Source organism: Balaenoptera borealis (genome assembly GCF_965194805.1).
Source record: "Balaenoptera borealis genome assembly, chromosome: 7".
In the NCBI taxonomy this organism is placed as follows: Eukaryota; Metazoa; Chordata; class Mammalia; order Artiodactyla; family Balaenopteridae; genus Balaenoptera; species Balaenoptera borealis.
The window spans coordinates 88,584,748-88,607,751 of record NC_138864.1 but is presented as its reverse complement, the minus strand read 5'-3'; the positions used below and the strand labels follow the sequence as shown (position 1 = coordinate 88,607,751).

Below are 23,004 nucleotides of genomic sequence, written 5' to 3'. Positions count from 1 at the left end.
TACCTGTGGTAGCAGCATGAAGAACGGTTTGGTCTAGCAAGGGTGCGGACATTCCTGTGCACAAGAGGGTGATGGCCTGAACAGAGGTAGTGAGAGTGAGGAGAAAGAGAAAGGCCTGTATTGGAGAGATTCAGAGAGTTGAATCAACAGAACATGGTCATTTATTGGATGTCAAGGTGAAAGAGAAAGAGATGCTAAGCATCACACTTCTTTTGTGACTTGGGAAACTGGATAGATGATTTCACTGCCTGCCGAGGTCAAGAACACCTTTAGGGGGATAGGGTGGTTTGAGGAGGAGTTTGGCACATGTTGGATTTAAAGAGCCTCTAGGATGTCCAAATGGGGATATCCCTGCAGCAGATAATATACGAGCTTAGCGCTCAGGAAGGGATCTGAGCTGGAGATACAGATGTGAGCACCATCAGGACAGGGTTGTGACTTGAAGCCTTGAAGAGGGGCCGCTGGACGTCCCTGCATACTCGCCTCCCGATGGTGTGCCCTACAGCAGAAGCAGTGTTAAGGGATCCTTCTAGACCATGGGGGCAGCTATGGGAGTCCACATCTTTTCCATCTTGAAAGAGTCAGATGGGCAAGGCTGAGTCTCAGGACCTCATCCTTATGGCACAGACATAATACCAACCAAAAGAGAAGACTGGGACCTTTTTCAAGTGCCCCCTCACCAATCCTGTACATCTGAGCAAAAACAGTTGATACTGGCCCCTCACCACCAAGGGGTGAGCAGGCTTTATTTTATTGGCCTATTTATTCCTAAAACCCTGCTAGAGAAGCAGGGGGGAGTGGGTAACCACTATTGATTCAACTGCCCCAGTTTTCTTAGGCAGACAAGTTTAAGTATAAATATGGGCTATGTTGAACAGTTCAAATTTATGATTGATAGATATTAATTTTTGAGCCAGATTATATTCACCATCTAAATTCTTTACTTATATTTTAATGGAAAATAAATAAGCATATAAAAATTCCTGTATAGCAATAGACGGACAACCGCTTTACTTTTTCATCTCATTTCCAAAATGTAGAACCAGAATTTTAAGAAATATATATAATGCTAGACTTGCTGATTGATTGGATTTGGTGGGTGGGAGTGAGATGACTCACAGGATTCAACAACTGGATGAAGGGAGGTGAAAATATAAAGTCAAGGAACTCAGAAGAAGGAGCAGATTTGAACATTCTGAATTTGGGATGCCTGCACAGTATCCAGCCATTAGATCATATTTATGGGTTCTGATCTCAGGAGACACAGGTTTGGGAATCACCAGCTTCTAGCTGAGAGCAGGAGACACTGGCAGGGATGAGATTGGCCCAAGGGATCAAATTATGAAGAAAAATAAAGATCAAAGAGAATTAAGACTGAGAAGGTATTTTAGTTATCTATTGTTGCATACCAAATGACTTAAAAACCACACACATTCCTTTTTCTTTTTAACTTTTTATTTTATATTGGAGTATAGCTAATTAACAATGTTGTGATAGTTTCAGATGCACAGCAAAGGGACTCAGCCATACATATACATGTATCCTTTCTCCCCCAGACTCCCCTCCCATCCAAGCTGCCGCATAACATTAAGCAGAGTTCCCTGTGCTATACAGTAGGTCCTTGTTGGTTATCCTTTTTAAATATAGCAGTGTGTACATGTCAATCCCAAACTCCCTAGCTATCCCTTCCCCCGACCCTTCCCACCCCTCCCCCCAGCCCTGGTAACCATAGCTTCGTTCTCTAAGTCTGTAGTCTGTTTCTGTTTTGTAAATATGTTCATTTGTATCATTTCTTTTTAGATTCCACATATAAGCAATATCATACGATATTTCTCTTTCTCTGTCTGACTTACTTCACTCAGTATGACAATCTCTAGGTCCACCCATGTTGCTGCAAATGGCATTATTTCATTCTTTTTAATGGCTGAGTAGTATTCCATTGTATATGTGCCACATCTTCTTTATCCATTCCTCTGTTGATGGACTTTTAGGCTGCTTCCATGTTTTGGCTATTGTAAACAGTGCTGCAGTGAACATTGGGGTGCATGTATCCTTTCAGACCATGTTTCTCTCCAGATACATGCCCAGGAGTGGGATTGCAGGGTCATACGGTAGCTCTATTTTTAGTTTGTTATGGAACCTCCATACTGTTCTCCGTAATGGCTGTACCAATTTACATTCCCACCAACAGTGTAGGAGACACATTTCTTATCTCACAGTTTCTGTGGCCAGGAATCCAGGCACAGATTAGCTGGGTAACCTGTTCCACTGACTCTCCCAAGTTGCCATCAAGGTGTCTGCCAGGGCTGGGTCTCATCGGAAGGCTTGACTTGGAAGCTCACATTTGTTGGCAGAATGTAGTTCCCTGAGACCTGTTGAACTGAGGATCTCAGTTCCTAATCGGTTGTTGCTCAGAGGCCACCTGAGCAACCTGCTTCATCAATGAGTGCAAAATGGCAACAGAGAGAGTCTGCCAGTTACGTCAGTCACTGCTGTACGTAACCTAACCACAGAGTAACATTCCATCACCTTTGCCATATTTTAGAAGTTAAAAGCAAATTACAAGTCCTACCACACTCAAAGGAGAGGGATTACACAGGTATGACTACCACTAAGTGGGAACCATTGCCCATCACAGCAGGACCCGCTGGAAAGAAGTCCTAGGAGATCGCTAGATGCCTCCAGAGAGAGCAGGTGTATCCGAGAGTTGGGAATAGCAGTCAAACTGCTGACAAAATGCAAAGAAAGTTTTTCTTAGAAAAGAAATGTCATTGCGAAGACCCGAGACCCAGATTTGTGGCCTGTTGAAGCTGTAGCAATTCTACCTGTTCAAACACCCACTTTTTAAAATCTTTGCAAAGTTAAGTATCTGAAAAGGCACGTAAAAGATCTCTGGGCCTAAAATCAGACAATAGTAAACAGAAAACGTTGAAAGAGCCACGAACATACATCAAGTCTGCTTTCCTTGGCTATGCTGAGACCACCTAGCTAAACATTCCTGACACCTCCTGCCTTAGAAGCTTCGCCCAACAAAGCTCTCTGCAAAACAGCGTCCTCTCCTCTCCTCATGGAAGTAGCAACCCAAACCGATCCTCTTAAAACTCTTCCTACAGGCAGTGAATTTTCCATGACATCAATTCCCTCTTCTTTCTTGATCCCTGACCCTTATACACTGCTGGTGGCAGAGATCAGATATATAATCAGTGCATTGGCTTTAAATAAGTTAACAGTCTCTAGGTCTTTACTTGTCTCAACATGTAAGCCCCCGGGACCCAAGGTCCTTGACAGACTGGTGGAGCCCCTCAAAAAAGGCAGTTAAGCTGGCAGTGGGGAGAGAGAGGAGGGAGGGCCTCCTGGGCCAGGGAACCCTCGAATAACACTCACTTAGGCTGGCCCTCCCGTGCATCAGGGACCAGGTTTGTTTAGTTTGCTTTATACACCAACTGGCAGCAGTGGTTTTGGTGGTGGCACCCTGAACCAGCACAGACAGGCTAGAGCTGGAAATGTAACATTTTAAATACATCTTACACCACTGTCATATTGTAAGTTTACAAATTTAAAATTAATTGGGACCCAAAGTAACCAGATCCAATAGACTGTGTTTCTGGACAGATAAAGAGGCCAGAGAAGTAAAACTGTGCCTTCCCTGTGGTGAGGGCTTCCCTGCAGGTATTTAAAAGCAATCTTACAAGACAGCCTGGAATTGTTCTCCCTTCAAGAAAAATAAATTCACAGTAGATTTTTTACTTTGGTCTGGTAGAACCCCAGAGTTAAATTTAGCAAGAGTTCAACTTAAAAGGTATCAGTCATGATAAGTTGTTGGTGAAATCTATATTCTCTTGCTCTGAATTGCATTTGTTCTTTTAAAATATTACAAAAATGTAGTTACCGTTCAGAGTTTGTTTTTATGATTGTCTTACTAAAGAGTTCCATTTTTGTAGCAAAATACATACAGTTAGCTTACAAAGTGGGAATGTGGAAGAATCACAGATGATGTCCAGCTATGACCACTGCTGGGCTTCTATCATGTCTGGATATGTGAGCAGATCATGAGCATGTGGGCTGGATCTGACATGGTATATTTTCTTGGAGGACCCGGTACTCTCCCGGTGAAGAACTCATCATAAATACAAATATGGTTAGGCAAAGAAGCGTGGCGCAATTTTAAATTGTCATTAGAAGGGAGAGAAATTCTAGAAGCCATATGGTGGCTGTCACCAAGGGCTGAATCAAGAAGTGGCACCAGGTCCCTACCCTCCAACTCCCCTCTCCGTGGACTCATGCCTGAATCCTAGGGAGATCAGGGGTTGCAAGTAAAAACTGAAAAAGCTGCTTCACCAAAAACTTATATAAGACAATGGGGTGTTACGTTGCCCTACTTTGTCACCCCTTCTATGAGAGTTTCAAAGAGAGAACTTCACAGTGGACCAATGACCATCACATGGTTTTGCCACCATGAGGGCTTCTGAGTAGCAGCAGTAGACAGATGCGTGGGTGGCAACGCCCCACAGAAACACTGGAGCTGCAGGGATGCCTGCAGAACAGCATCAGTGCCCATCAGATGTGGACTTACCCAGAGGAAGGGCCACACCTGCTAGAACTGAGTGGCACCTAGACAGAAGCAGCACCGCCAATGTGGCAACCATCTGGACTCTGCAGCTGGGGCCCTGCAAGAGCACAGGCAGCTGAGTCAACTGCAAAGGAAGAGACAAGGAAGGGCCTAACCCTGTTAACCAGAATATTCCGCTTAACCAGAACTCCACATTCCCTAGCGTTCTGCTGGACCAGATTTCTTTCCGTGCGCGTGTCTAGTAGGGTTAGTAAATGAGGCAGCCTGTGAACCCCTCCTGGACTGCAGATGTTGGGCACACTGGCAGCAGGAAACTGTCTCCACCCCTGTCTTGAGGACAAATGTTAGGGAGATGTGTGCGAAAAAAATGCATCAGTGAAATAAATTAGCTTGCATGTATCTGACGGAATATCGTGCAGCAAATAAAAACGATACAGATCTACTTTTAGTGGCACAGAAATATGTTTGTAATATAGAGCAAAGTAAATAAAAAGCAGATTAGAGATTGTTGGGATGATTACTCAACTGCATGCATTTGTCAACACTCATGGAACTGTTTACCAAAAAGAGTTCATTTTACTGTGTGTAAATTATACCTCCAAAAGAGCAGATTATAAAATATTTACAGAGGGATCAAATGTATGTGTGTGTGTGTGTGTGTGTGTGTGTGTGTGTGTGCCTCAGAAAGGCTCAATGTTAACAGTGACTATCTCTATTATAATTAAGATAAATTTTATTGTTTTTCTTTTTGCTTAATTGTCCTTTAATTTTTTCCCAAATGAATAGATATTGCTTTAATATTTTTAATTGTGAAAAGGGAAGCACAAAAGATATTTTTGTTCAAGGAACACCTCGCTTGGAGTAATGAGGATGACCGGGCCTTGCCCTGTGCAGAGCATCATGGGAGTTACAAGAGGAGGTTGGTTATAAGAAGCCCACAATAGGTGCTCAGTAAATGTTTCTCAGATGAATGAATAATTATAGTGGGTCATTTTATCACAAGTGTCTAGTTTAGTAATAACAATACCATTTTAGATCCAAAATATTGGCAATGCACACTCACGAATATTTTAGTCTCCATTAGAGTGACAGCCAACTAATTGCTTTCAAACCAAATAGTTACCACATGCTCAAATCTGAGCTCTTTTATCTTAACTTTCCTCTGCTTATCCTCACCCCCATCTCCTCCTTTATTAATTCACATTGGGAAACAAATGACCATAAATGTATTGGTACCACATAATTTTTAGGAAGACTGCTTAGGTATATCAAAGTGAAAGGCAAAAAACAAAAAAGAAGAACCAGTAATTTTCCACAGACTTGGAAGCAGCCTACTTTGTTGAGAAGTAGCAGGAAAAACAGCCCAAAACCAGTCCTCTGTTTTTGAAGACATGACTGCTTATTAGTGTGAGAGATGATCAGACCCTTCCTGGAAACCTGCTGGCTTGACAATCAGCCTCTTTACGTCTGAGAGGTGTGTGTGTGTGTGGTATGTGGTATGTGGTACGTGTTGTGTGTGTTGGTGGCAAGTGGGGTGTGTATGTGTGTTAGACACCACATGGATATAATCAAGATTACATTGTTGGATGGATGGAATTTGGGGTCCACCTCAGAAGGCTCAGGAACATATTAAAATACTGGGGATATTTAATGTATCGACTCAACCAGTTCTATTTTTTTCTAACAACTGCTAAAATCTTACACACAATTTAGACCCAGAAAAGTCTTCAGATCATTTACTCATTTTGCAAATAAGAGAATTTCATCCCAGAGAAGAAGGCCGAAGAGGGCTGGCCAGCATCACACAGGGAGCTGGCTGCACTGCTTGCTGGAATGATGAACAGCATGTGCCCTTTGAAGACAATGTCCATGTGCTTCTGCATAAAGTCAGGGACATCCCTGAGCATCTGCCCTCAACAATGTGTTCCCCTCTGAGGCCTTCAGCAGTCACGTTTCTCTTATCATTCAGCATTAACCACCCCCCCCACCCCCCTCCCATGGAGATATAGCCATCTGGGGCCTGAAGGCCTGTCCAGGGCCCATTTGTTAAATGAGGGCATTATCTGCAGAGAAAGACTCCTCATCAAAGGCATGTTAATGACAAGCCAGAGGACCGAACAACCAAGAATGGATCCTGCTGACATTGTGAATAAAGGGACATACAACAATGCAACCAGAGAGCGGGCATCAGGCCAGGAGAGAGAGGGACAAGCCTATTGTGAATTAAGCCTGTACATTCCACACCCTGGCACTCCAACCACTCTCTCCGTGCCCACAGCCTCCTTCAGGAGCCCAGCCCTGCCAGGGGACCGGTTCAGCTTCGTCTCCCAGGCACCCGTAGTCCCCCTCTATGACTTTCTCTTCCACATCTCTAAGCTTTTGCATGTGCTGTGTCCTCTGCCACATACACTGCTTTCCTCATGATCCATCTGGTGAATTCCTCCTTGAAAATTCAGCTCAGCCATCACACTCTTCAGAGAGGACCTATCCTTTCTTCACACCCAGCAGAGTTGCCACCTCTTCCCCTTCCAGCCGTGTGCATCCCTCACAGTCCTCCCTGTGGGTTTGGTGGTGTCATTCTGCATGTCTGGGTCCCTCACTAGACTGGGAGTTCCTTCAAGGAAGGATTCATCCTGTTCACCTCCAAAACCCAAGCCTTAAGCCTGCAGTAAGTGTTAGCTATCCACAGGTAAGTGAAAAAATGCCTTTCTGAGAAAGTGTATTTGCTGTCTATTACTAAATAACAAATTACCACAAATGTAGCAGCTTAATACAATACACACTTGTTGTCTCACAGTTTCTGTGGGTCAGGAGTGCTGGCATAGTTTAATTGGGTTCTCTACCTAGAGTCTCAGAGGCTAAAATCTACATTCTCACCAGGAGACTCAAATGGGGAAGATTTGATTTCAGACTCACTTGAGTTGTTAGCAGAATTTATCTCCTCGTGGTTGTAGGACTGAAGACCCAACTTCTTACTAGATGTCAGCTAGAGGCCACCCTCTGTTCCCTGCCATGTGGGCTTTCCAACATGGCTTCTTACATCATCAGCCCATCAGCGAGTCTCCAGAGCAAGTCTGCCAGCAAAGCAGAGCCTTAGATAATGTAACATAATCACCGAAGGGACATTCTTTCACCTTTACCATGTTCTATTGCTTAGAACCAAGTGATAGGTTCCATCCACAACAAGGGAAGGGGATCAATAGGTTCCATCCACATCAAGGGATGGGGATCATACAAAGACCCAAAGGTAGGAATCCTGGGGAACCATCCTAGAGTCTGTCCACCGCACAAGGAATAGAGTAAATCTTGCCGGTAAATTCTTTACTTTGTTTTAATTTCCCTTTTACTCCTCCTTTGGGTTCTCTCTTGCAGGTGGCTTTACAGCTGTTGGCAGATCGCTTCTGGAAGAAGGTGCAGCTCCAGTGGCCCCAGGTCCTGGGAAAGGAGAATCCATTCAACCCCCAGATTGAGCAGGTGTTTGGAGACCAAGGCGGGCACTAAGTCCCCAGGGACACCTTCTCCTGGGGAGCTCAGGAAGGCAGAAACTTGGGTAAACTCATTCAAGAAACAGTTATGGGGGCGACTGTGTCACAAACTCACAGGCCCCTCTTCAGCAGCATCTTTGCAAAGTGCTTTTCTCCCATTTAAGAGCCTAGTGTCACTCTCCTCACTTCCCCTTTCCCACTTTTGGGGATGGCTTCCCAAATAAACCACCGGCACCCAAATCTTTGTCTCAATAAAGATAAAATTATAATGACAGTGTGTGTATTATTGTGTATGCTGTATTATTTTATTATTTTTTAATTTATTTATTTATTCCTGATAGGGAGATATTAATACTTCTATTTTGGCTAGGCACCAGCGTGAAGCAAATCTCCCACTCATCGTATCAATGATTGGAAGAACCTACCACAGACTAGCTTCTGGCTTTGCGCATTTCACACCTTGTTTCTCCTCCACGATCCACACACTTCCTCTGCCGGGAGCTGTAGGACACTCTCTCATACTGTGATCTGACTACTAGCCCTGAACCTTTGTCACGGTGCTGGTGGACAACAGGGGCGTACCTGGAGGCCCTTTCCTGCACCAGGATGGCTAGCGGTACCCTAACTGTGCACAGAAATGACAGCTAACCACATAAATAGTCCAACCTAAATCCAGCCTAAACAGATCTCCATTTCAACTTCCCCAAAATTCCCATGGCTTTTCCAGAGCCACTGGATATAAGGGAAATTGTGACAGAGAGGAAACAATAGTGTTTAAAATATCTTACTTTTGCAAATTTTACAAAGCATAGGACCATGTGAACTCATTGTTGGGGTCCCTTCCAGGGCTTTGGAAGGAACCCTAAAATTTAATCTTTCTTAGACTTATGGTAAGTCCACCTCTGCTCACAAGATGAACTGGCCAGATTTGTGTGAGCTTCAGTTTGGGGGGCCAACACACTTAAAAGGTTGTGAACCCATTAATTTCTGTCACCTGGGCAGAATCCTTGGCTCAGCATGACCAGCACATGTCCCCAGGAGGCAGATCAACAGAGGACCAACAAGCCCCCAGGAGGCTGCTTGTTTCAAGCAGGAAATACAAACTCGGAGTATAGATTGAATGTGTGAGGTGTGGAGGTGTGGGGCTGTGGACACCTGCTATATCCATCTCCTCCTGGTTTTGGTGTTCCAACATCTCATCTTATTTCTAAGGACTAAAATACCAATACTTGTTGTAGTGTTGTCTTGTTATTGTTTTTTTAATCTGAAATCTTAATCATTCAGTCTCAAAATATACCCAGAGAACAGTGCACTAAAATTTTATATTCCTTTGGAAAATTCTATTCAATCCCCCCATTTAAAATGCTTCCAAGTTGGCTTCCCTGGTGGCGCAGTGGTTGAGAATCTGCCTGCCAATGCAGGGGACACGGGTTCGAGCCCTGGTCTGGGAAGATCCCACATGCCACGGAGCACCTGGGCCCGTGAGCCACAATTACTGAGCCTGCGTGTCTGGAGCCTGTGCTCCGCAACAAGAGAGGCCGCGATGGTGAGAGGCCCGCGCACCGCGATGAAGAGTGGTCCCCACTTGCCGCAACTAGAGAAAGCCCTCGCACAGAAACGAAGACTCAACACAGTCATAAATAAATAAATAAATAAATAAATAAATAAATAAATAAATAAATAAAAGAACGTGAATTTCTTTAAAAAAAAAAATGCTTCCAAGTTATTGCTATTCTAATTTTTATTTGTGAGTACTAGTGAAGTCGATAATCTTGTATTCCTTTTGCTGTTGTTGGGGGGGACAGAGAATTCATTTTAGGCCCTGATCCTTTTCCAGAAGGCCCTGAAGGAATAGAGTTATTTTAAAAATTGGAGGAGGGCTTCCCTGGTGGCGCAGTGGTTGAGAGTCTGCCTGCCAATGCAGGGGACACGGGTTCGAGCCCTGGTCTGGGAAGATCCCACGTGCCGCGGAGCAGCTGGGCCCGTGAGCCACAACTACTGAGCCTGCACGTCTGGAGCCTGTGATCCGCAACAAGAGAGGCCATGATAGTGAGAGGCCCACGCACCGCGATGAAGAGTGGTCCCCGCTTGCCACAACTAGAGAAAGCCCTCGCACAGAAACGAAGACCCAACACAGCCATAAATAAATAAATAAACAAAGACTTAAAAAAAAAAAAAATTGGAGGAAACTAGAGGGAGTGTATAGGGAGATTTGGAGGGTACAGGGAAGGGGTTCCCAGGCTGGATCCTCCTGAGTCTGACCACCTCCTGTCTCCCACCCTAGATGTCATCTCTGTCCCTGCCACTTTTTCCTGTTTAAATTCTCTTAAGACTGAACCCCCCACCTTGGGGATAATTTAACCAGTTCCATCTTCCTCATTCTCCACCTGAACAGGTTCAGATGGGAGGATGGAGGTACCTGGGCTCTGAGCCCTGACCTCATTCCTGGGGCAAAGTACCAAGAAATCAAAGGGTGGGAGAAGATGGTGCTCCCATCTCAATTTTTTTGTAAAACACTAATGCTGCACGAAATACTAGGTATCACCATTGTCTCCACAAGAACTGGAGTCCCAGGCCAGGCCCACTTCCCTGGATTGGGAGTGCATGGGTGAAGCCTGTCCACTTCTGCCTCCATTTTCTATACTCCCATCCAGACATGTTCTTTCTTTGAGATTCAACCATGTCTTTCTCTCTGGCTTGGGGATATTCTGTCCCTGTAAGGTGTTGTATATACTTCTGATAGCTTCTGAGTGTCCAGAATTTATGGTAGAGCCATGGGGGACAGTTTCTATCCCGTATTTCTGCACTGGTGCCCCTTGAGCTACTGTCTTCAGCCTCTAGTTTTTCAGAATCATAGTGTATGAGTGCTGTCCTTTGACAGGCATCTGAAGGGCTTTCTTGGGGTGGCTTGCACCCCTTTCCATTCCCTTCCCCAGTTCCTGGACTGGCCTCCTGGAGAGAAGAGCCAGAACCTGAACAGAAACTCCAGGAGATGAGAACCAGGCCAGTCAGGTTCACTCCTGTATCCACAGCCCTACAGCAATGCCTGGCCCATGAGAGGTGCTCAATAAGTAGTACTGATTGAATGAATGAATGAACATTAGAGTTGCTCTCCAGGGCACACTTCCTTATATCTTGCTATTTAGGGGAAAAAATAAGCCTCTTTTTGACACATTTGAATTAGGCCCGTTGAGTCATACTCCTTGTGGTGTGAAGGGTAAGAAAGAAAAGCAGTCAACACAGGGGGTGCTTTCCTTTCTGGGCACCCTTGGTCAGAAGACATAATTTTCATCTAAATGCCCCAATACTATATTGTCATTTGTTTCTCCTATTTTCAGATTAAAGACCTCTCTTACCCTTTGCTATTGGAATGGGACTCCCCATTTTCCACATGAAAAGTTATCAAGAACTTCTATCATAGAGCCTTTTGGGTTCAGGACCTGGTGGGAAAAAATTTCAGACCCCCCCAGCAAGAGCAAATCAGCTAAAAACTCTTATCTGAGACTTGTATTGACCCACAACATAGCAAGGACTGGAGACCCCAGGAATTTTCACCAGCTACCCCACTCTACCCTCTCCTGAGTTAGTCCCACTAAAGAAGGGATTCTGAACTGCAGTCTATGGGAACCACCCTCTCCCAGAATTAAGAGTGCCTATGAACTTGAATGGGAAAAATTGTCTTTACTACCCTCTAAGTAAAATTCACCATTTCCTTTAATTATGAACGTAGGCAACAAAACACTGTATTTTTTACAAAACACTGTATGTTTGCAACTGTATTCATAGCTGTCTGTCACAAATATTTTCACATCACATTACATTTGTTGCAGATACAGTCAATTCTCATTACTCAGGGCAGTTATGTGCTATAGTCACCTTGAATACTGAATTGGCAAACGCTGAACCACTGCGCCTAGCGGAAATACGGGCTTACATTCCTGTGAGCCTCTGGTCACAACATTATCATCGACCAATCAATACACAATCTTTTTTTAATGTGTGGTTTTTGTTTAAAGACACCTTATTTAGTTTATAGTTGATTAATTAATGTTGAACTCACAGCCAACAGCACGACAACTCGCATCTAAATGAAGCTTAACTACCCATCTATTTTCTTCATAAGGCACATCACAGTCTCCTGCACTTAAGCACACAAGGTGGCACTTCAGCACTGCACTCGAAGACCGTTTTAACCAGTAAAGTCACCAACGAAAAGCATAAAAATGCCCAAAATGTGGCAGTAAATACACCGTGAAAAAGACACCTTTTTTTACAGTGTGAGAGCTGAAACAAGAAGGCAGAGCCCTGCCTTTTTCAACCTCAGCTGGGAGCGTGCAGGTCAGGTGATTGAAATTTCTCATTGCTCAAATGACCACAGAAGTGCCATGAGTATTGATTTGGGGCTTACAGATAAATTTTAGCAAGTACGTGAATTCACAGATATAGAATTTGTGAATAATGAGGAATGACCTTATCTTGAAATATCATTTATGGCCATGAGTCCTTTGAAACACCTGTAATTATTAGATCCATTAAAAAAGAAATACATATATTAATACATGCCCATTTTTAAATATTTCAAAATATTTTAGTAGTGTGATATTTGGTTTTGATACAATTCCTTTGTAATCCTATGTGTTTTATTTTTTGCACTTAAAAACGTTATTCTGAGAAGGGATCCCCAGCTTCCCCAGCCTGCCAAGGGGGTGCATGACACACACAGGGTTGTATGTTCTGGGATGGGTTGCTTTGAGAAGGAAGAACTCCACAGTCTAAAAAGAACTCCACAGTCTAAAAAGTCTGGAAGCACAGCATAATTTCTCTGCTTCCTGGAAAGTCACAGGGTGAAAGCTCTGCAGTAGAGAAATGTGTTCAGCTCATTATTTACCCAACATTTTTGACCTAGAGCCCCTTCTCCTCCTATGAGAGATATTAACACTCTGTGGTCTTCATGCTCTACGGAAACACCTTGGGAGATGCTATTTAGAGGAATTAGCCTCTAACACACTCACCGGCAGTGTGAGGGAATTTCCCAGGTATATTCAGACTACAATCCCCACGCCTCATCTTTTGTATAAAACAGGATGTCTTTGGAATTCTTCTCACTGCAACAACAGCTTTTCTGGTAGAACTAAAAATGACAAAGGCAGCACCTCTCCTGGGCCCCAAGACACAGGTATGGATTTCCTGATGAAAGGATTCATTAATATGCTATTAACGTGTCAGTTTCTCATTCAGTACAGAATACGTGTTTGCCCGGCAGGATGAACTCCTCAAATCTGATCTGGCAGAGGTTCTAGCATAAATATTCATACAAGCCAGGGTCCTTCTAATCTGGTCCTTTGCTTGGGGTAAAGGGGGGGATGGGGAGACGTTGCTTTTAAAGCCTATTTCTGGGTCACTTCTTAAAACCAAAATATCAAAAAATAATGGCCTCATCATCATGAATCTGTCCTTAAAGAGGATTACACTTTTGAAGCTCTTGGATGGATAGAAATGCAGAAGAGAGGTAAAGCGCACACAATGAGGCTTGCTAAGGATTTATTTGGGCATTGTGCTCCTGGCTGGCTGTTTTGTTTATAATTAATTACATGGAGTATTTACAGGAACCCTTTCGGCCTCAGAATGCTGCAAATGTAACTCACGGGTTCACAAAGCTTCAGTCAATAAACTGCAGCAGAAAGATGGGCAAGAGGACACAACAAGGGCTTCCGTGGCAGCCCACACTCAAGGCAGCTTCAGACCCCGGATACTTTCGGTCTCCCCTGAGGACTCTACCCTCTGAGATGCACACTTTGCACGGGCTCAGAAAAACACCAGATGTTAGTATTTTTACAGTGATTCCCCCCATTGTACCTCTGCAAATATCAGCGGGAGCCTGGACGTTGTACGAGGCTGCTAGGGGAGCAGAGAGCTTTTGAGAAATAAGAGGTGGGAGAGAACAAAACTCTGTCCTGCTGCCTCCTGGCTGGGGGACACATCAAAACACAACCAGTGGGAAATTCAGGAAGCAACAGGTTTTGGAGTCACTTGTCTGGGTTTGAATCTTGTTTAAGCTCCTGGTGCCTCAGTTACTTTCTCTTTCGAATGAGAGCAATAATACCTTTTTCCTAGCACTACTGAGAGCACTAACGACAAGAGCTGACGCTTACAGAGGGCTACGTGACGTGGATTATCTCACTTCATCCTTACAACAACTACATTAGGCAGGTCTGCCACGATTATCTGCTTTTACAGATAGGGGAACAGAAACAGAGAGCAGTTAAGTAACTTGCTGGAGATTGCACAGCTAATAAATGATGAATCAGGAGTTTGCAGCCAAGCCGTCTGGCTCCAGGTTCCGTGCTGTTAGCCACAAGGTGACCCCGACTTTATTATGTAAGATAATGCTAGTACAACATGCCGAGTGATGGATCAACACTTGCTCTCACTGTCTCTATACCCAGCGTATAGTTTAGCCACCACGCAGGCTGGAGTCTGCTTTGTCTATAGAGTAAAACCAGAACTCATCAACACACACAGCCTGTGCCTCTGCAGGCTCACTCTTTCCCTGCCCATTTCTTTTAGCCTACATCCTGGCCACTGGATGCACAGGCAGTGGGTAAGTCGCCAATGGCTGCCCTCCCTGCCCGCATGTGCCGTTCCTTCCAGGGAGAGACAGCATCTGTGCCCACCCCTCCAAGCCAGCCTGGCCCAGAGAAGGAGGTGCAGGTGAGATGGCCACATCCAGGCCTAATACAAGGAGGCTGAGCTGCCACTTTCATCCTGGAGGGAAGTTGAGGCAATGCTGCTGTGAGAGAGACCCTGGGGGATGAGACACCATGTGGAAGAGAGAGGCCACACGGAGAAGAACCGAGGCACCCCAGCCCACACCAAGGCCTCAGAGGTGTGAAAGAGGCTTTCTTGGAACTTCCAGACCAGCCCTCCACCAGCTGGATGCAGCCGGATAGGCACTCCCCGCCAAGACCACATGGAGCCCAGCCAGCCCACAGAATCATGGGATATTGTACACTCTTCTCATTTCAAGCCTGAGTTTTCCAGGGTGTTGTTCTGCAGCAATGGTGACCTGAACACAGGCCAATCCCTCTCACAGCTCCATGTCTTTCCATCTGCTGTCTCCTCAGCCTTCCCTTCCTTCTCTGACTGGAACACTCCTACTCATTCTTCAAGATCCAGCTCACCATGGCCATCATCAAAAAATCTACAAACAATAAATGCTGGAGAGGGTGTGGAGAAAAGGTAACCCTCTTGCACTGTAGGTGGGAATGTAAATTGATACAGCCACTATGGAGAACAGTATGGAGGTTCCTTAAAAAACTAAAAATAGAACTACCATATGACCCAGCAATCCCACTACTGGGCATATACCCTGAGAAAACCATAATTCAAAAAGAGTCGTGTACCACAATGTTCATTGCAGCTCTATTTACAATAGCCAGGACATGGAAGCAACCTAAGTGTCCACTGATAGATGAATGGATAAAAAAGATGTGGCACATATATACAATGGAATATTACTCAGCCATAAAAAGGAATGAAATTGAGTTATTTGTAGTGAGGTGGATGGATCTAGAGTCTGTCATACAGGGTGAAGTAAGTCAGAAAGAGAAAAACAAATACTGTATGCTAACACATATATATGGAATCTAAAAAAAAAGAAAAAGAAAGAAATGGTTCTGAAGAACCTAGGGGCAGGACAGGAATAAAGAAGCAGATGTAGAGAATGGACTTAAGGACACGGGAGAGGGAAGGGTAAGCTGGGACGAAGTGAGAGAGTGGCATGGACATATATACACTACCAAATGTAAAATAGATAGCTAGTGGGAAGCAGCCGCATAGCACAGGGAGATCAGCTCGGTGCTTTGTGACCACCTAGAGGGGTGGGATAGGGAGGGTAGGAGGGAAACACAAGAGGGAGGAGATAAGGGGATATATGTATATGTGTAGCTGATTCACTTTGTTATAAAGCAGAAACTAACACACCATTGTAAAGCAATTACACTCCAATAAAGATGTTAAAAAAATAAATAAAATAAAATAAAAAGATCCGTCTCACCCCGTTGTTGTCAGGGATGGGAAGATACAGACACATACAATCTGCCAGAGTGCATAAGTATCTCTAGGATTAGGTTCAGCTGCTTATGAGTGAAATCCAAAAGAACAAGGCTTTAAAAAGAGAGAAGGTTATTTTTCACGTAAAAGACTTCCAGTGGCAGGTGGTGCAGGGCTAGAAGGAGACTCCGTGTTGCCAGGTACCCAGGCCCCTTCTATCTCGTTGCCACCACTTTCAGCATGTAGCTTCCACTTTGTGGCTCAAGAAGGCTTCCTGGGCAACCACTGCCTTGACTGCACCTGGGCCTGCGGGAAGAAGGGAGGGGAAAGGAATGGCCACAGCCCCTCCCGGACAATGACTTCTACTCTCACCTCAGCAGGCCAAGCACAGTCACAGGACCACCCAGCTTTAAAGGAGGCTAAAAATTCTGTCTAGACAAGTGTGTAGCTGAAAATAGGAAGTTCTACTACCAGGAGAGAAGGGAGGATGGATATAGTAGGACAGGTGGCAGTCTCAAGTCAGAGTAAATTAGGAGCCTCCCGGAAAGCAATTGAGCGGCAGCAGTAATCCACACGTCAGCCGCCTCCACCCCTTGCTACTCGAAATGTGGTTCTCAGACAGCATCATCCGCGTCACCCAGAAGCTGGTTAAAAATGCAAAATCTTGGGCCGCCTGCTAATGATTTGTAATTTGTATCATAACGATAGCCTCGGGTGATTTATTTGCACACTTCAAATCGTTTGGGAAGCACTTCAGTTTGGGAGGAACTGATCTAAAACAATGGTTTTCAACCCTGGTTGTACATCAGCGTCACCTGGGAAACTTTCTAAAGCTTCCTGGTGCCTGGGTCCTACCTACAGGGCATCTAATTTAATTGGCCTGGGTGAAATCCAGGCGTTTGTGATTCTAAAAAACCTCCCTCTGGCGATTCTACTGTATAACCAAGTTTGGCAAACTGTGGCTCTAGGCTTTTTGGGGGAAAGAGTTTGTCTCACAGTAACTCCTGAGTCACCCAGGCTGCAGCATCTCATCTGCCTCTCTGGAAATTTGTTCGGGGCTTCTGCTCTCTTGATCATACCTCACCCTACTCCCTTTATTTTGGCTGTGTCTGTGCCTACTTAATAATGGTTTGGGAGTAATGCAGGAGGTTGCACTGTAGTGCAGTATAGAAGACGACATAAAACTGTGCGTCCCACATCCCTGCCTTTCAACACTCCCCCACCGCCCCACCTGGAAATCCTCCACTGGGTGCCCTTCTCCAGGCTCCCTGCCACCTAGTGTGCTGGTCAGTTCTGCTTTTCCTCAGCACCTCCCCTGAGCCCCTGTCTGAGGTACTCCTGGAAATGTACCTATTCTTACTTCATTATGCAGGGCAAATTATTTCTCCTCTCTTTACCTTACTCCGCTGAGGTCTGTCTTTTCACATTACAGGATTCATTAGGGAGATTGCCAAAAAATCTCCTCTGAAGAGAAAGAACGCCACTCCCTTGGGAGACAGAAGTGGCTATGGAAGACGGTGTTTTGAATAATAATCGTAAATAATTCCTCTTTACCTTCATGCATTTCAAAATCTTCTAGATTCCATATCTGTCTCAGATTCTAGAAACCACTGACATATTTATAAATTTACTTCTTGAAAGTAAAAAGTTTTGTAAGGCAAAAATATACCGTAAGTAGAGTCAAAAGGCAAATGGAAAAATGGAGGAGGGGGAATGCAACTCATTTCACAAAGAGCTAATCATCTCTCCAACGTATAAAGAGTTCTTGAAATATAGAAGGAAAAACCGATAATTCAAGGTTGAAACTGGCAGAGAATATGAATGGGCAAAGTTCACAAAAGGATCAAATGCCCCTTACACATAGGAAAGTAGGAAAATATGCTCAACTTCAATCATAATTAGATAAATACAAAATAAAACTGCACTGAGAGACTTCTGGTTTCTGGTCTGGCATATAATGAGTTTGTAAGTTGTCACTCCATCCTAATAACAAGTAAAAAAGCTGAACAAACTGAAAACCAACAACTCCTCTTAAATCTGTCAGAAAATTTGAGGTCACAGAGCAAACCACTGCCCCCAGAGTTGGAGAGATAGGCAGATACAGAGAATCACAACTTACTGGAGCAGAAACCTCCATGGAAACTAGTACTGAGTGCATCACGTCTGCATTTCAACCAAAAATTAGAAGACATACTAAACGGCAAAAAACCCAGCACGGTTTGAAGAGACAGAGTGAGCATCAGACAAACCTCAGATATGGCAAGGATGTTGAAATTATCAAACTGGGAATTTAAAATAACTATAATTTTAAAGTAAAGGCTAAAGAAAAAAGACAGAAAAAAAAAAAAGAACAGAATATCCAAGAACTGTAAGACAACTACAAAAGGTATAATATACACATAATAGGAATACCAGGAGAAGAAAGTGAAAGAACAGAAGAAGTATTTGAAACAACAGTGACTAAGAATTTCTCCCAAATTAGTGTCGGACATCAAAGCACAGATCTAGGAGACTCAGAGAACACCAAATAGGATAAATGCCACCCCCCCCAACACCAAAAAAAGCTACACAGATGCATATCATTTTAAAATTGCAAAAAGTAAAAGATAAAGAAAAATTCTGAAAGAAGCCAGTGGAAAACAACAGCACATGGTGCTGGAATAACTGGATACCCACATGCAAAACAATGAATCTAGACACAGACCTTACATTCTTCACAAAAATTAACTTGAAATGGGTCATAGACCTAAATGTAAAACACAAAATTGTACTACATAACATAGAGGAAAATCTGGATGACCTTGGGTTTGACAAAGACATTTTAGATGCAACACCAAAGGCACAACCCATGAAAAAATCTGTTGGTAAGCTGGACTTCATTAAAATTTAAAACGTCTGCTCTGTGAAGGACTCCATGAAGAGAATGAGAATACAAGCTACAGACTGGGAGAAACTATTTACAAAATACATATCTGATACAGGACTGTTATCCAAAAGAACTCTTAAAACCTGACAGTAAGAAAAAGAAAAACCCAAAAATCTGAACAGACACCTCAGCAAAGAAGATACACACATGGCAAATGGCATATGAAGAGAGTCTCAACAACATATGTCATTAGGGAACTGCAAATTAAAACAATGTGATACCACTGAAAACCTATTAGAATGACAAAAGTCCAAAACACTGACAACGCCCAATGTTGGTGAGGATGTGGAATAACAGGAACTCTTGTTCATCGCTGCTGCTGGGAATATAAAATGGTACAGCTATTTTGGAAGACAATTTGGCAGTTTCTTACAAAACCGCACACAATTCAGCAATCCCACTCCTTGGTATTTACCCAAAAGTGTTGAAAACCTACGTCCCCACAAAAACCTGCACATGGATTTTGATAGCAACTTTATTCATAATTGCCAGAACTTGGAAGCAAACAAGATGTCCTTCAGTAGGTGAATGGATAAATAAGCTGTGGTACATCCAGACAACGGAATATTATTCAGTGCTAGAAAGAAATAAGCTATTGAGCCATAAAAAGCCATGGAGGAACCTTAAATGCATTTTACTAAGTGAAAGAAGCCAATCTGAAAAGGGTACTTTTTTTTTATTAATTTATTTATTTTTTTATTCTTTGGCTGCGTTGGGTCTTTGTTGCTGCGCGCGGGCTTTCTCTAGTTGTGGCGAGCGGGGGCTACTCTTCGTTGTGGTGCGCGTGCTTCTCATAGCAGTGGCTTCTCTTGTTGCGGAGCACGGGCTCTAGGCACACAGGCTTCAACAGTTGTGGCTCGTGGGCTCAGTAGTTGTGGCTCACGGGCTCTAGAGCGCAGGCTCAGTAGTTGTGGCGCATGGGCTTAGTTGCTCCGCGACATGTGGGATCTTCCTGGTCCAGGGCTTGAACCGGTGTCCCCTGCACTGGCAGGTGGATTCTTAACCACTGAGCCACCAGGGAAGTCCCTGAAGAGGGTACATATTATATCATTCCAACTACATGACATTTTGGAACAGGCAAAACTATGGATATCAACAGTTGCCAGGGGTTGTGGGGGAGTAGGGAGGGATGAATAAGTGGAGCACAGGCAATATATTTAGGGCAGGGCTTCCAGGGTGGCGCAGTGGTTGGGAGCCTGCCTGCTAATGCAGGGGACACGGGTTCAAGCCCTGGTCTGGGAGGATCCCACATGCCGCGGAGCGGCTGGGCCCGTGAGCCACAATTACTGAGCCTGCGCGTCTGGAGCCTGTGCTCCGCAACGAGAGGCCACGATAGTGAGAGGGCCGCGCACCGCGATGAAGAGTGGCCCCCGCTTGCCGCAACTAGAGGAAGCCCTCGCACAGAAACAAAGACCCAACACAGCCAAAATAAATAAATAAATAAATAATAATTAAAATATATATATATATATATATATATATATATATATATATATTTAGGGCATGAAAATACTCTGTAATATGTCCCAAACAAGGCATGCAGGTGGTCAACAGGTACATGAAAAGGTGCTCAAAATCACTAATCATCAGGGAAATGCAAATCAAAACTACAATGAGATATCGCCTCACACCTGTTAGAATGGCCATCATCAAAAAGACAAGAAATAACAAATGTTGGCGAGAACGCAGAAACAAGGGAACCCTTGTTCACTGTTGGTGAGAATGTAAATTAGTGCAGCCACTATGGAAAATGGTATAGAGGCTCCTCCAAAAAATTAAAACTAGAGCTACCATATGATCCAGAAATTCGAATTCTGGGTAATTATCTGAAGGAAATGTAAACACTAACTTGAAAAGATATCTAGACCCCCATGTTCACTGCAGCATTATGTACAATAGCCAAGATGTGGGGAAAATACTAAGTGTCCATCCACGGATGAATGAATAAAGAAAATGTGTTATATATACATACAATGAAACATTATTCAGCTGTAAAAAAAGAAAATCCTGCCATTTGCAACACATGGATGGACCTTGAGGGCATTATGCGAAGCGAAATAAGTCAGACAGAGAAAAACAAATATCATATGATCTCATATGTGGAATTAAAAAAAAAAAATTGAACTCATAGATACAGAGAACAGATTGTTGGTTACCAGAGGCAGAGGGTGAGGAATGGGCAAAATGGGTGACAGTGGTTAAAAGGTGCAAACTTCCATTTATAAAACAAATAAGTCCTGGTGCTGTAAGTGCAGCATGGTGACTATAGTTAATAATGCTGTATCATATATTTGAAAGTTGTTGAGAGAGTAGATCTTAAAAGTCCTCATCACAAGAAAAAATAAGTTGTAACTATACGTGGTGATGGATGTTAACTAGACTTATTGTGGTGATCATTTCACAATATATACATATATTGAGTCATTATGTTGTACACCTGAAGCTAATATAATGTTATATGTAAATTATATCTCAATAAAAATACAAATATAATAAAACCTTAAGTATATTTCTTTGATTGAAATAAATGGAAACTTTCTTCTTTTTGCCCTTTTTTCACTTTTTATTCTATTTAAATATTTATAATAATTTCCATTTTAACCATTTTAAAATTTACAATTCAGTGGCATTAAGTACATTCACAATGTTGTGCAACCATAACCACTATCCATTTCCAGGACTTTTTCATCATCCCAAACTGAAACTCTGTACTGATTGAACAATAGCTCCCCATTTCCTCCTTTCCCCAGTCCCTGGTGACCTCTACTGTATTTGACTTTCTGTCTCTATGAATTTGCCTCTTCTAGGTACCTCATATCAGTGGAATCAGGCAATATTTGTCCTGCTTTGTCTGGCTTATCTCACTTAGCATCACGTTTTCAAGGTTCATCTATGTTGTAGCATGTATCAGAATTTTATCCCTTTTTAGAGCTGAACAATATTCAGCTTGTATGCATATAATCACATTTTTCTAATTCATTCATCTGTTGATGGACATCTGGGTTGCTTCTAGCTTTTGGTTATTGTGAATAATGATGCTGTGAACATTGGCCTAATAGTATCTGTCTGAGTCCCTGTCTTCAATTCTTTTGAGTATATACTTTGGCGTGGGGAATTTCTGGATCATATGATAATTCTATATTTAACTTTTTGAGGAACCACCAAACTATTTTTCACAGTGGCTGCAATATTTTACATTTCTACCAGCAACGCACAAAGCTTCCAATTTCTCCACATCTTCAACCGACACTTGTTAACTTCCATTTTTTCTTCGTTTTAAATAACAGCCATCCAAATGTGTATGAAGTTGTATCCTACTGCGTGGGGGGTTTTCAGTTTTGTCGAGGAATAATTGACAAATAAAATTGTAATATATTTAAAGTACAACGTGATTTGTGCACTTCACTGTAGGTAAATTTTATGGACAGGTAGGAAGCTAGGTGTGAAGGTATTAATACCTGTATCTGTTATTAACCTTTATAAAAATAAGTCAAGTGTGATTTTTTTTAATACTTTAAGGATGACATATAGATATATGTACACCTATAGATGAATCATTTTTCGAACAAATCTTGAAAGTCTATAAAATGTCACTGGAAGAATCCATTAAAATGTTTCACAGTTTATTGTGAACTGTAATATTTTTACAGGCATATAAAAAGAGTTTTGTGTTCATGCAATTGCTAAGCTATTGGTTCAATTACAAGAAAGAAAAAGCAGAGAAAAAAAGACTGTAAGCTCCTAAACTTTAGAGTATAAATGGGCTCATAACTTGGAAGAAGGAAAGACATAAGGGAAAAGAGAAAAAAAGATAATTAGGATGCGAAAAAAGGGTAATTACGATGCAAAAAAAGAACATGGCTCATGAATTACCTTGAAAGCAGTTTTAAAATACAATTATCTTAATTCATTCCCATCCTGAGAAAATGTACAGAATAAAGCCAACAGTTCCTCCCTGGCCTGCTGACAAC

At 43.0% G+C, this 23,004-nt stretch overlaps 1 protein-coding gene across 4 annotated transcripts in view; it reads left to right on the top strand.

Annotated features, from left to right (window-relative positions):
- The window catches only part of AOAH (acyloxyacyl hydrolase), a 178,404-nt gene extending 170,235 nt beyond the window's left edge, over window positions 1–8,169 (top strand). For all 4 annotated transcript variants that reach the window (XM_082399520.1, XM_082399517.1, XM_082399519.1 and 1 more), the window contains one exon: window positions 7,943–8,169. In XM_082399520.1, the coding sequence (XP_082255646.1) occupies window positions 7,943–8,071 (129 nt within the window). In that variant the 3' untranslated portion in view covers window positions 8,072–8,169. The remainder of the gene's footprint in view (window positions 1–7,942) is intronic.
- The last annotated feature ends 14,835 nt before the right edge of the window (window positions 8,170–23,004 follow it).